A 13,916-nucleotide genomic window follows, 5' to 3' on the forward strand; every position below is an offset into this window, starting at 1 on the left:
GAGGGCCAAGGTGAGACCTTCCCGGGAGATGAAAGGCCTATTGCCTCCTCAGAGACACGGCGGAGTTGGGGCGGGGGTGCGGCGTGATCGGGCGGTAGCGGCAGCCGCAGCGATGCACAGGGCCCTAAGTTGGAGCTGGCGCAGGCCCTTCAGGGTTCTATCCCCGCCTGAGCCTGGCTTCGGCCTTCAGAAGCTCAAAGAGTAATAGGTCCTTCTGGGGCGCTGCGGGCGGTGGGTGGAGGAAGTGTGGGCGGAGAGGCCACAGACAGCCCCCTCCTCAGACGCGCCTCAAGGCCTGGGCAGCGGAATGTTGACGCGCCCGCAGCCGAGAGGGCGCGCTCACGCGCGAGGGGGGCGGAAAGAGCGCGCTCGGCGGCCGCCGCGGCGGCAGCTAAAACCGAGGGACGCGAGAGCGAAGGGCGCGAGCCACGGAGTTGGGAGGAGGGGTGGGGAACGCGGAGCGCGCGCTGACGTCGCCTGGAGTCACGCACGGAGCGCCGGGTTACGCGCCGACGTCTGGCTGCCACGACTTGCCGTCGGCGGCGGCGGCGGCGGCGGCGAGCGGATCCCGCAGGGGAAGGAGGAGGAGGGACAGCCAAGGGGGCTGTGAGTGAGCGGGAGAAGCAGGGTGTGAGCCGGACTTGCCCGCGGGAGGGAGAGCGAGCGAGAGCCGAGCCAGCCATCCGAGCCGCCTCCTCCTCCTCCCCTCGGCGTCCCGCCCCCGCCTGCCAGCCCGCCCTCCTTCCTTCTTAGCCCGCACAGCCCAAGTGAGGCGCAGCTCGGCTAGCGCCGCTGTCCAGGACAGGTGTGCGCGCGCGCGCCCTCCTCCCCTCCCCCTTCCTCGCGCCTGCCTCGCGCGCGCCCTCCCTCCCGCCAGCCTGCGCCCTCCCTCACCTGCGGCAGGACAGCGCCCGCCCGCCCGGGTAAGCCCCTCGCGACCTTCCCTGCTGCCACTGCCACAGCTCGAGGTGCCGCCCGCCCCGTCCCCTCTACTTGCCCTCTCAGCACAGGAATAATTATAGTACCATTGCAGACATCCCCGCACCCTCCCTCTTGGAGACCCAGGCGGTGCAGCAACGTTCTCCCCCACCCCCCGCAGCGAGAAACGAATGAACCCCCTCCTACTTCCAAAAGAGAACAAAATAACACGCCCCTTAAGAAAAGAGACGATCCTACCTCCGCAGGCGCTGGAGACCACCAGTGATGCGTTTCCTTAGCAATCCCTGAGCCCCATTTCCCCTGGCCGCCTTCGCCCTGGGGCCTGGGACTGTGCGCTAGACGTGGCTGACACTCCCTGCACGGCAACAGTGGAAGGAGGGAGAGGAAGGAGAGTTCTGTAACCCAGGCTTCACTGCCAACCCCTCCTCTGTTCGGCTGCCCCCACCCCACCACCACCAAATGCATACACCCGCCCAGGATGCGTTGTAAAAACAAAACAAAACCAGAAAACAAAACAAAACAACAACAACAACAAAAAAACCCTTTGGTGCTGACATCGCAGATGAAGCCAGGCCCAAAGATGGGTGGCCCGAACAAGGCATTTTTACTGCCCCACAGCGCTGGGTCAGCTCCACAGCTCCTCTGCCTTTGTCCGAAGGCAAAAGGAACGGATGTGAAGCTGAGGGGTCTTCTCTGTGAGCGGCGGTGGGACCCGGAGGCGGGCTGTGATGTTTGTAGGGGAAGGCACCCAACCAATATATCTGCCATAAACCTGAACTTGGGTTGGAGAGGCCCAAGAGACTGGCTGGGGTAACTCTGGTTCGTAGCTGTCTACCCCGGAATAAATGCCACCTTCCTTTCCGCGGTGTCGGCGGGACCCTCTGTTGAGGGTTCTAATTCGTTTTGGTCTGGGCTCCTTACATTTCTGGCCGGCCAGGCGCTTTTGGACAGCTTTTCGCAGCGGTGTCTATGTTTGTGTTCGGTGTCCTTGGAAGGGAGGTCCCAGAGCTTTACAATAGGCTGGATTTGGTTTGACATCTTTTGGTGGACTGTCAAAGGGGAAAGGAAATTTTTGGATTACTTCAAGATCTCCCACCGCCCCCGCCCAACTGACGTTTGCGAATTGCGGCTTTGGAAATTGAAGTGTTGACTAGAGTGTGGAGAGAGAGTTGCTGATTTCATTGCTTTGAGTACTAGTAAAACCATTTAAGTATCAGCCGGAAGGGAGACAGCTATTGACATTTACATCGGTTCTGTTTGGACCTTTGGAGTACATAAAATGTCGGGTTCTCTGAATCTTTTATCGAATTTAGAATGTCTGCTACGTTTATTTAACTCTTCTGCAAATGCTTAAAATGAAAACATTTTGGAAATGCGAGGATTTTTATCAAGTGGATTGTTCTCTTCATATTTTAAATGTTTACTTCATATCTTTATTCCTAAACATTAAAATAGCATTGAAGAGGCATGATTTTCAAGATTAAGTGAACTATAGAAAAGGGATACGCTTTTAAAGAACGATCTGGGAAATGCTGTTACTATTAGTCGTTGTTGTTAAATGTTAAGATTTATTTGAGAGTTTCTCAATTTTTTTGGTAGATAGTCATGAGAAGAAATGGCTAATTCCTTCACTTTGAACATTTACAGTATAACATCCCAGTTAGTTTTAATGATTTGGGTATTGAAGATAGTTGTCTGGTTTAAGATTGGTATTTAACCTAAGTATCACTTGAAAACACAAGCTCTAATGTTCATTATTTTGGAAATTTGTGATTTTGTAAAATATTAATCAACATATTGTTTCTATTAGGAGCTCTATAATCAAAAGGGTTTACTACCCAGAGGTAGACAACCTCTTTCCAAGTCTATTTTACAAATGTGTGTTGATTTTTACTTTATAAAACCAAAGCTGAATTAGATTATTTCAGAATCACTTGTAGTTCAGGCTGAAGAAAATTAAAGCTTTTTTTCCTTTTTGTTCTGCCTAATGTCTATTTCTTTGCGCACAATTTTTTGTTGGTAAGAGTTTGTTAAATACATAGAGACGGGGATTAAAAATAAAGCAGTCTCTATTCTCTTTAAAATGTGTCTGTTGTATTAATAATAAAAGGGCTCAAGAAATCTAGAGACATTGTCTTTAAAATGTAAGCATATTTTGAGGAGAAAGGAAATGTTTACTTTTTCACAAGTTTTTCATTAACATGGATTTTTGCTGCATGTTAATTTGCTGTATATTTCGTTTTCCTTTTGTCTTTCCTACATTGTAATGAAATTATACATTTAGTTTTACAACTATTTGTTTTACAGTAACAAATTCAAACATCTGGATACTAGAACAGACTTTTCATTCACGAAGTTAGTATATTGTTTAGATAATTAACGAATGGTTAGAAGTCTTAAAATCCACTTATTTTCTAATGACTTTTCAGTGTTAAAATGCAAATATAACTGTGAAGTTTTATTTAAAGTTTAAACTTTTGGTTTTAAGACTTTTGGGGAAGTTTATGTTCATTTCTCCCAGATTGCCTTTTAAGGCTACTGTACACTATAGCCCAAGGAAAGCTGCCTTTCACCTCCTTAGTCTGAGAAAAAGCCCACACTTACAGGCTTATTCTGAAATTAACTCTCGTTTCAGTAGTGAAAATATGCTAAAAATCCTATTTATCACTGAATGATTTTGGAAATGGCATTGTTTATCTTGTTTGCTTTTTAGATACTCTTATAAAGTGGGAGAGAAGCTGACATATAAGGGCAAAAGTTTTATACATATATAATGAATAGAATAAAATAAATACGTATTTATGTGGAGAGATCTAGGTCCCAGTCATTTGCTGATTTGAGCTTAAAATTCCCAGTTTAAGTGTACAAATGATATTCAACTTGTGTTCTGTCTAGAAACTTCATCAGTTGCCTCTGCGCTGGGGAACTAAGAAGTCAGTTCTTGGTGGCAGTCATTTTTTCAGAAAAACAGGGCACTTCCAAACTCAAATCACTTCAGAATCCCTGTATATAGACGTCTAGGACGGAGGGCAAGAAAATTTAGACTGGAAGTTGGGATAGGAAAGCGGGCAGTTTCGAGTCTTAAGTCTTCCGTCCTGGGGGCAGCAGTCAGCACAGAGGAAAGGCAGGGACTGGCGGGGGTAGGTGGGGCCCTCATCGTATTCTTGTTGGCCTTTTTGCTGCCTTGAGTTCTCATTAGGGAGCAGGGGCTTGGTTTGACTCGAGGTAAACTCTTGAGGAAGAGCAGCAGCCCTTCTAGATCGGATTATACCAGATCTTAGCCTCAGTTTACAAGTGAAGCGTAATGCCCCACACCATTCTCTGTGGAGAGCCTGCTACTCAGCCTTTTTGTCCCTGGAGAGGCTGGGGTCTATCCAGGGTCCTGATTACTACTGTTTGAGTCTGGAGGAGCTACTGCTTCTTCACACATGTATTTCTGTGCAGTTGAAAGTGCTTCAAAAGTTCCTGTGTCCCTTTCCCAATAGACTTTGGGACAGGGGAGGGAGTGCAGAAAAAAATCAGCACGGAAAGAGTACTACAGGGTACTAGAGGTTGCCCCCCAAATAAGGGGAAATTCTTTATGGGGCCCAAAGACTAGGTTTTTTATCTCTTAGTGTGGGGCCTTCCCTTCAGAGAGCCATTTCAGGGACCACTGGCATAGGTGGGTGGTTCTGAGACGGGTGCACAGGACTGTGCCTGTTTGCTCCTTCGTGGCCAGGTGCTTCTTGTTTCTTTTCAGTGGGAAGTCACAAACTTCAGCCCAGGGCTGAAGCAGCTAATGCTGAGTAGAATGGGGCTCTTGCTAAGAGAAAAAGGAAGCTGTGAATGAATACTTAGCAGGCAAGTTTGTTCAGGAGGTGAAGGGATATGGTAAGGGGGCTTTGAGGGTTCAGGAATCAAGGCTTATTCTCTAGGCTGCTCTTGGTTTCTTGATCGTTAGTCCACTCTTTTCTAGGAAGCTGGGCAACCATATTCCCAGTTGTCCCTCCGGCTAAGAGTGAGGGAGGCAAGTCTTCTTACTTTTGGGGGAAGAAGGAGATGCTCAATGGGAATAGAACCCGCAAATGGAATAGGTATACTTTTCTCAGGATAGAGCTTGAGAAAGCCAGGGGCAGAGCTGTGTGATCTATATCCTCTCAGCTGCCTGTAGAAGGTGATGGGGGAGAGTGTGGAAGCATTGGCGGGGGTCCCCTGGAGATAGGCCTTAGCTTTCCCACAGTGCCAGCGCTGTAGACTGCAGTGAGAGAGTATGAGCACTCAATACTATCTGGAAATAGGCCCTAGGTTATACATCAGGTCTAGTAAAAGAGAAGTCAGTTAATCTCTGAGCCCCTCCTCTACTCCTGAGCCCCTTTCTAACACCAGAGAAGATCCCTTTTAGCTATCACCGTCCGAAGACTCACTGGTTAATTAATGGTCAGCAACCTAGCTGTCTGCATAAAAACCAGCGACCATTTAATGTTTTACTTTTGGGAGTGGGTCTCTCCTTGACAGAAGTTTCTGGGAGGAAGAGTAAAAGGGGCAAGCGAACCTGCTTTAATGAATCCCGTAAGGAACTGCGTTTCCCAGGAAATTCCTGACATTTTTAGCTCATGAATTTCCGAAAGCCTGCTTGGTTTTCTCCTCCATTCTGGGTCCTTCCAGAAAGGAAGAAGAGTGGGCTAGGGTCTGAATGCTCACAGGGCCTGGTTCATCCGCAGAGCTGGCCAGCAACCCAGGCTGGGCTCAACCCTGAGCAGGGTGCCCCCTTCCCCAAATCTCAGGAGGAGGAGGGGGAGGCGGGCGGGCAGGCAGGCAGGCAGTCTTGATCCCAGGGGGGACTGGCTGCAGGTTTTTGGGTGAGTGTGGGGTTTCTTTTTGATTGTTGCATGTGGGGAAGGGCAGAGTCGACGGGAACAGGCACTGCGGGCACCCTAGCCCTGGTGCGTCTACTGTCCTCTGCTGGGCTCCCCCCATCGGTGAGTGCGCCCGCCCGCCCGACCGTGCGGGGCTGCGGTTGGGGGGAGGGGGGAGCGGGATCATCTGAGGCCAGAGCCACTGCCGTGTGCGCGGGGAGGGGGAGCGGCGGGAGCGAGAGGAGGGAGAGGGGAGGGACAGGCTAGGTGTCTGCTGCTCCGCGCCACTGCTGCCGGCGCCCCGTCCTCATCCCCAGTAGCCCCCTCTGCAGCTAAGGGTTACCACCGCACCACCTCTCTTCCTCGCCTGCCTCAGCGGCCAGGGCTGTGCGGTAGGAGACAACCCAGCCGGGTGGCGGGCGGGCCTGTCTAGGTTTGGGTTTGGATCTGACTCAGGCCCGCATGAGAGGGGGTGGCCGTGACTCGGTGTCCCCTCTCTGCAGCGGGCTCTGCTGCGCTGCGCAGGCCCCTCCCCCCACATCCTCTTTAGGGGGTCACTGGAAAGCAGAGCTTAGGCCCACTCCCTGTGCTTAGTATGGCAGACTCCTTCTCACCCCTAGTCCCCTAACTCCCCAGGCCGAGGCCGCCTAGGGTCTGGCCAACAGCGACAGCCACGGTGGTGGTGGTGGTAGCAGTGGTGGCGGTAGCAGCAGCTGCGACGCGGCGCGTCCTGCTCCCTCTCCCCCACCCAGCCAGGGTTGTAGGGTGAGGGCTGGTGGGTGGGCGCCGCCTGGCGGGCGGGCGGACGGGGGGCTGGCAGCGGGGAGGGGGCGCAGGTCACGTGCCGGCGGGCGGGTGGGCGCGTACAGTAGGGCGCCCTGCTACTGTACTGGGGAGTCAGTGCCCTGTTACCGGGTCTCGTCTGTCTCGTCTCTCCCGCAGATCTCGCGAGAGTGGCTGACTGGCTGTGGGGGTTGCGGCGGCAGCAGGCGGAGCCGGGGAGGGAAAGCAGCGGCGGCTGAGGCGACTGAGGCGGCGGGCGGAGCGGCAGGCGGCGGCGGCGCGGCAGCGGAGCGCAGCATCATGGCGGACCGAGACAGCGGCAGCGAGCAGGGTGGTGCGGCGCTGGGCTCGGGCGGCTCCCTGGGGCACCCCGGCTCGGGCTCAGGCTCCGGCGGGGGCGGTGGTGGCGGCGGGGGCGGCGGCGGCAGTGGCGGCGGCGGCGGCGGGGCCCCAGGGGGGCTGCAGCACGAGACGCAGGAGCTGGCCTCCAAGCGGGTGGACATCCAGAACAAGCGCTTCTACCTGGACGTGAAGCAGAACGCCAAGGGCCGCTTCCTGAAGATCGCCGAGGTGGGCGCGGGCGGCAACAAGAGCCGCCTCACTCTCTCCATGTCAGTGGCCGTGGAGTTCCGCGACTACCTGGGCGACTTCATCGAGCACTACGCGCAGCTGGGCCCCAGCCAGCCGCCGGACCTGGCCCAGGCACAGGACGAGCCGCGCCGGGCGCTCAAGAGCGAGTTCCTGGTGCGCGAGAACCGCAAGTACTACATGGATCTCAAGGAGAACCAGCGCGGCCGCTTCCTGCGCATCCGCCAGACGGTCAACCGGGGGCCTGGCCTGGGCTCCACGCAGGGCCAGACCATTGCGCTGCCCGCGCAGGGGCTCATCGAGTTCCGTGACGCTCTGGCCAAGCTCATCGACGACTACGGAGTGGAGGAGGAGCCGGCCGAGCTGCCCGAGGGCACCTCCTTGACTGTGGACAACAAGCGCTTCTTCTTCGATGTGGGCTCCAACAAGTACGGCGTGTTTATGCGAGTGAGCGAGGTGAAGCCCACCTACCGCAACTCCATCACCGTGCCCTACAAGGTGTGGGCCAAGTTCGGACACACCTTCTGCAAGTACTCGGAGGAGATGAAGAAGATTCAAGAGAAGCAGAGGGAGAAGCGGGCTGCCTGTGAGCAGCTCCACCAGCAGCAACAGCAGCAGCAGGAGGAGACCGCCGCTGCCACCCTGCTACTGCAGGGTGAGGAAGAAGGGGAAGAAGATTGATCAAACTGAATGAAACCCACACACACACACACACATGCATACACACACACACAGCCACACACAGAGAAAATATACTGTAAAGAAAGAGAGAAAATAAAAAGTTAAAAAGTTAAAAAAAAAAAAAAAAAACCTGTTAACTCCAAGGGAGCACCACCCACAGAACCTCCACCAACTGACAGTTTCTCTTCTTGACTTGCCACCCATCGCTGGATGTTGTCCACTTTATCCACCATATAAAACAGTAAGCAGCTGCTAAAAACAAAAAAAATACAAAAAGTAATAACATTATATGAACTGTGTTTCCTACTTGATTAAAAAATATAAAGAACTGAGTGTTTATTTCCCTAATTAACCAAGAACTTTTGTACACGTTTAAGCTATTATTATTAAAAAGTGTTTGCAAAATGGTCAAGATTATAATATTGCTGAATTATATAAAAGTCCTTTTCATGTTGAGCTAACATTTGACTTTAGCACAAAAAAGAGATATTTTAGAACACGTAAAATAATATTTTTAGTTTTTCTCATTTTGTTACCAAATTTCAAACCTTACATGGAGGTTATTATAGTATATTTGACACCCTATATACCTGTGATTAGAGATGTGTATATATATGAGGGCTAGGCATGCTGTGTGTCTGAGCTTTGTCTAAATGTTATGCAGAAGTTTGTAGAGTTAAAGGTACGTAGGTTTAATTCATGCAAGGTAAACAATAAGTGCTCTCTTTTATACAATATGCATTGCATCTGGACCTTAAACATATAAAATGGTCAGTGAAACTTCTGTGAACATGAAGAAATTATTAAAAAAGGCATTTAAATGAAATTTGCTAAGTTGTGATTTTTATGGTTGGAACCAAAGTTATTCAAATAGTAAAAGGAAAAAGAAAGAAAAAGGAGATCTCCCATAATATTTTTCTGCATCTGTTTGCTTTGAGTAGGCGTTTTGTCATTATTGTGTATATGAGATGTACTTGTATCGTTCATAATATATTTTTTTTATTATGTGTAGAAAGATTTTAAAAACTTAACTAACGTGCAGCAATTTCCAGTGAACCTGTACTTGGACATCAGGTAGTGAGTCTATTCGTGGTCACTAGCACTGTCTCCTAAACTTGTAAGAGGTCTGAAGCTATTCTTTGATTTTTGCTAGTGCTGTTAACTTATGTAGACCTGTTAAAAAGCAGAGCAACACAATTATAGTTATCCTACTGAGCCATGGATTCTGAGTTTTGTTTTAAAAGTGAAAGCCAAGTTGGTGTATGTAAAGGATTTCCATGTAGCTGTGGTGCTAGTTATTACTGGCTACATTATATGCTAAGTGTATTTGTGTTCCCCAAGTGTACAAGCCTTCTATCAAAAGTATGTTCTATAACTCATATATTCAAGGTGTAGGGTATGAAAATGCAAAGTTTAGGAGAGCACTTTACCAAGCTGGTGTCCTCCAAACTGAAATTGTTTGTAACGATAGTCTTTTACAGGTTTTCATTTAAAGATGTTTGTGTGCTTTTAATTGACAACTAACTTCTTGCTGCTGTATAGTAAAATATTAATATATTTTTATCATTAAACTGCTGCATGACTATCATCTTTGAGTGAAGAGAAAATGTTATAAAAAAGATGCCTTAAACAGTACATTTTGGTTTGGAATTCTGTAGAAAGTATTTTGGTAAAAAAAAAAAAAAAAAAAAAAGGGTCTTGTCTGACAGAGAGTTCTGGGGATGGAATTGTTTCTTGGCAAATCCAGCCATATAGATCTAACTGCTGTATGTATAAGACACCACCTGTAGGAGCGGGAAGGTATCAGTGCTTCTCATATTGTAAAGCATTGGCCTAGGAAGGCAAACAGTTGTCTTTTTGAAGGATTTTTTTTCTGCTGGTTCTTTGGGTTTTGATTTGATATTTTTATGCTCCCTGGTTGAGTGTGTTGTCTTCGTTATTGAGATCTACTGTATGTGTTGAATAACAAGCTATTTTCATTGTACTGTGCATTTTCCCATTAAATTGTTTGCTTTTAATATTCATACAATGTTAAATATGAGGTGACCGTACAGTAGTTAGGAGTTTCTTTACTTACAAAATCACTGGAAATGATTAAATTGCTTTTCCCCCTCCCTAGAGGTGCATTTTTCTTATTTCCATATAGTAAAGTTGAGCTTTTACAGTGCATAATGTGACATTTGGAATGCTTATCAACTGCATGTAAACATTAATAACCTGCACTTTTTTGTCTTAAGGTTTGTTGAGCTGTTTTGTTCACTGTACTTTAACTGTGATATGGAAAAGACTGCATTCTCTGTGCTGTTACTAATTAGGAAAGAGAATTGCTTTGATTTTGTCTCTTGTTTACTATAGCTTCTTAAAGTTAAGCCTTGTACTACAGGTTGTTGGAGTACTCCTAGATCACTGTTTCATAGTAGCCAGCAATAAGTAGTGCAAGTCAACAAAAACACAGCAAACTTAGGCAAAGTGTCCTTTCTTTGAGATGCGAGTTCTTTCATGAGGTTTTCTTTAGGGCCAGAGTTACCTAAAGTGAAGCCTTTCTTACCTATAGACTTCAGATTCTGCTTGGAATCCCACCGGCTCAAGAAGCACATGTATTGTGCAGTTGTCTTTACACTAAAACAGTTGAATACAATCTTACTACGATTTTAAAACCAGTGTCTGATTTATGGTCAGTGGGTTTAAAAGGAAATCCACATGCAGATCTTTTAAGACTTAAAAAGTGATCGTAGAAAAGACTAAGTGACTGTAAAGATGCTCTTTTTTTAAGCATCTCACTTTACCTCCCCAAGCACCCTCCCAAACCTTGTCTTCCCTCTCCTGTTTCATCTTTTCCCTACCCTTCCCTCCCAGGTGCTCGGTACTTTACCAAGGTTCTATATATCAGTGTTTTATGTTAGAATTTTTCCTTGTTTTTATTTTACTAGTTGGTAAACCCTGTTTGTGCTGAAACAAATAAGGAAATGGTATATTTGACCATATGTGTTATTCATAGAAGACAGTATGATCAAATGTGCCAAAAACAAGCAAACAAAACTTAATTCCTGAGAAGTATGCCTTATTTTTATTGATCTGCTTTGTCTTACAATTAAGGTCCAAGAGCTTGGTTAAACTGTATTATTTGCCTAAGTATAAAAGAAAACTTGAACTGCATTGCAATATTGACGTTCTTTAAAATGAGAGACACTGTCAAGTAATTTAATCCAGAGATCAGCCACCAGATTTGAAATGCTCATGTATGTGTGTGTGTTTGAAGTTGTTTTTTTTCTTTTAAATCACCAATTTTTTTAAGCTACTTTTTATTTGTGCCTCCTATTTATCATGCTGATGTTAGAAGCAGCAGTCATCCAGCCACAGAGGGAGCTAAAGTTAACTAACCAGAACTGTAGAAATCATTATACATGCCTTTGACAACAAAGGAAGTTCATAAGAAAAGGCATGTCGGCTTTTCCTCCAGTAGATACAGATTGGAGGTAGATGAATATTTGCCAAATGGAAAAAAAGACAATGCTAGTCAGGAAAGACAAACTGTTTTCCAGCTTCTTAAAAAGCCATGGAGAGTAGAAACCAAAACCAACAGGGAAATAAAAAACCTTGAAAGTCTCACTTTCTAGTTGTCCCATGCAGGGGTTGAAATTTGATTCAAAGCGGAAAGTATATTATGTTTTTTTAGGCCTTCACATCTAGAGATGGATAACTTCCAATATGATTTTTCAGGTAATAGAGAAAGCTGCTAGTAATTTTAACCCCTGCCTAAAGGAGACAGATAATTTCATTTGGGAGCAAATACTTATTGCCTTGAAAAGTAGCACTGTAATAGCCTATGATAATTAGTTGTAGAATAACCTTTATCCCTTTCAAACTATGCAAATTATTAAATAAGTGTAAATTAGGATTCAATTAAAGATAGTTGGTTATATTGCAATCAGATGGCATTCACAAACTTAACTGGAGCATATACAAATAAAATCTATAAGTCTAAGTTTTGTATGCTAACAGAAAGATATAATTTAGCTACCTATTCTAAAAATGGTGAATATTATTAATATTGTATAATAGAACTGGGAAGACTGCCTCCTTTTTTGAAGAGAGATTAAGGATTTTTATAATTGTTTTTCATCAAATTTTAATATTTTTGTCAAATTTTTAGGTATTTAATTTGTAAAACAGTTTGCTTTGTACTGGCATACAGAAAATAGGGTATTGATTTTAAACTTTTTGAAGCCAAGTGATCAAGTACATTTGTAATAAAAGTCAATGGATCTATATCAGTTGTACTCACTGTTTTCATTTCTTATTAATATAGGGATGCTGTACTTTTTCTTCAGGAAAACTGAATTAAATTTGGGTGGAAGGGAGGGGAAAAGATAAATCCGTTGATAATGAGAATCTGGGTGGGTATCATGGCCCAAGCACTTTATATCATTTTTTAAGTCAGTTAAGATTTGATGTATTTTAAAAGATACTGTGTCAACTTTTTTCTTCCTATTTTCTTATGTAACTTGATGTTTGGGGGGATTATCTCATTCATTTTTGTTTGTGTGCTTTTAACATTTTGTGTTTTGGCCCTGTTGAAACTTTCTAAACATTTTTGTTTTATGACATTTTGGGTTATCTGCTATCCCTGTGACCCTACCGTACGGGCATGATTATTTTTATCTTCCACACATGGTTCACCTTCTTGTCTACAATATTCCCGTTCATTTTTTCAGGTTATATATACACACACATTTCCAAATAATTTTAGAATGGGGCTATCTGAAATTGATGCTCTAGTAGCTTTCATAGCTCCACAATTCATTTTATTTTACATGTGAACATAATTTTAAGATTTTCTTCACCATAAAAAGTGAGATACCAAGTCTGATGACTTTTTCCCCTTTTTAAAATCTTTTGAGTATCAGAATGAGATCTTGCCGTCTACGTAAAAGGATGCTAAAACAAGAGTATCTATAGCAACTTAAGTTTGGAATAGTTGGTGATAACTCTGAGTATAACGTTTATAGTTTATTATCCCTAAATTTGAATATCTTCATAATTTGGAGAGATACATATACACACACATATATATGTATATATGCATTGCGTGTGTGCATATGTATATAGATACACACATCTCCTTGAGAGTGAAATAAGTAGGAGAGAATTTATTGGAATTGCTTATGTAAATAAATTCACCAAAGTTATTTGTGTAGATTTGTTAAAGGGTATCAATTTTTAAATCACAGTATTTCTGTTTTCTTCATTGCATGTTAACCAAGTTTTGGCCATTCATAAGTATGCTATAAAACTAAAGTGATCACTGCTATTCACAAATTAATTATTTTAAAGTCTTCTTTGCAGAATTAGTGATACATTTTTTAAGAAAAGCTGATTTTAATATTTAAGAATTTAATTGATCCTAAAACAAAACCTAAATTTAAGGCATAGGCCATTTGACACGTTCTTTTTGAACAGAAATTTGATTATTACAGGCTAAGTGAAAATAAGCCAGAATTAGCATGAGTCAGGTAGAATTTCATGATACAAGAACAACCAGATGAAAAAAGAAATAATGATTGGTTCCAAGCCAGTGAATCTGCTAAGCTAACTACCAAGTTTTGGTGTTGAATGGTCCAGGCAATTTATGTCTTTAGGAAAGCTGAGTGTGGCAAAGGTCACTTGTTAACATTTTTCTTAACAAGAATGTCATAACTACGCATTCATTTTTATTTTGTCCCCATGTTTGGTATTTGTTTTGTTTTGTATTTTTCCTTCTGATGTCCTTTGCTTTTGTGGAAAATTGTCCTGTTGATAGGTAGAAACATGGTGGTGATCCTCTATGTAAAATAAAGTTGCTTCTTACACATCAGAAGTATTTCACTCATTTTGGAATCACAGGATTTTCACGTTTTCATAAATACACAGATTGTTTTGATAATTATTAGCAATTAGCTTATTTTGTAACATTAGATGGAAAAAATTTTTTGGCTAAAGAGTTTAATTTTCTTGATTTTGGTTCCACTTTAATAATTCAAGAGGCCTCCAAGTTCAAGGACCAAGTCCTTGTATTCTAGAATTGTGAAAAACATGGAAATATTCTCATTA

The 13,916-nt window shown here is 44.7% G+C and overlaps 2 protein-coding genes across 3 annotated transcripts in view; one reads left to right on the forward strand and one right to left on the reverse strand.

The window, feature by feature from the left end:
• The window catches only part of NRG2 (neuregulin 2), a 266,404-nt gene extending 265,095 nt beyond the window's left edge, over positions 1–1,309 (reverse strand). For both annotated transcript variants that reach the window (XM_065546860.2, XM_073994401.1), the window contains exon 1: positions 1,177–1,309. The gene's annotated coding sequence lies outside the window, so the exon portion shown is untranslated. The remainder of the gene's footprint in view (positions 1–1,176) is intronic.
• PURA (purine rich element binding protein A) lies at positions 500–13,677 on the forward strand. Its single transcript, XM_045394956.3, has 2 exons — positions 500–923; positions 6,717–13,677. The coding sequence occupies exon 2, from the start codon at positions 6,858–6,860 to the stop codon at positions 7,824–7,826; it is 969 nt and encodes a 322-aa protein (XP_045250891.1). The 5' UTR covers positions 500–923; positions 6,717–6,857; the 3' UTR covers positions 7,827–13,677.
• Positions 13,678–13,916: the final 239 nt, after the last annotated feature.

Source organism: Macaca fascicularis, chromosome 6 (genome assembly GCF_037993035.2).
Source record: "Macaca fascicularis isolate 582-1 chromosome 6, T2T-MFA8v1.1".
NCBI lineage: Eukaryota > Metazoa > Chordata > Mammalia > Primates > Cercopithecidae > Macaca > Macaca fascicularis.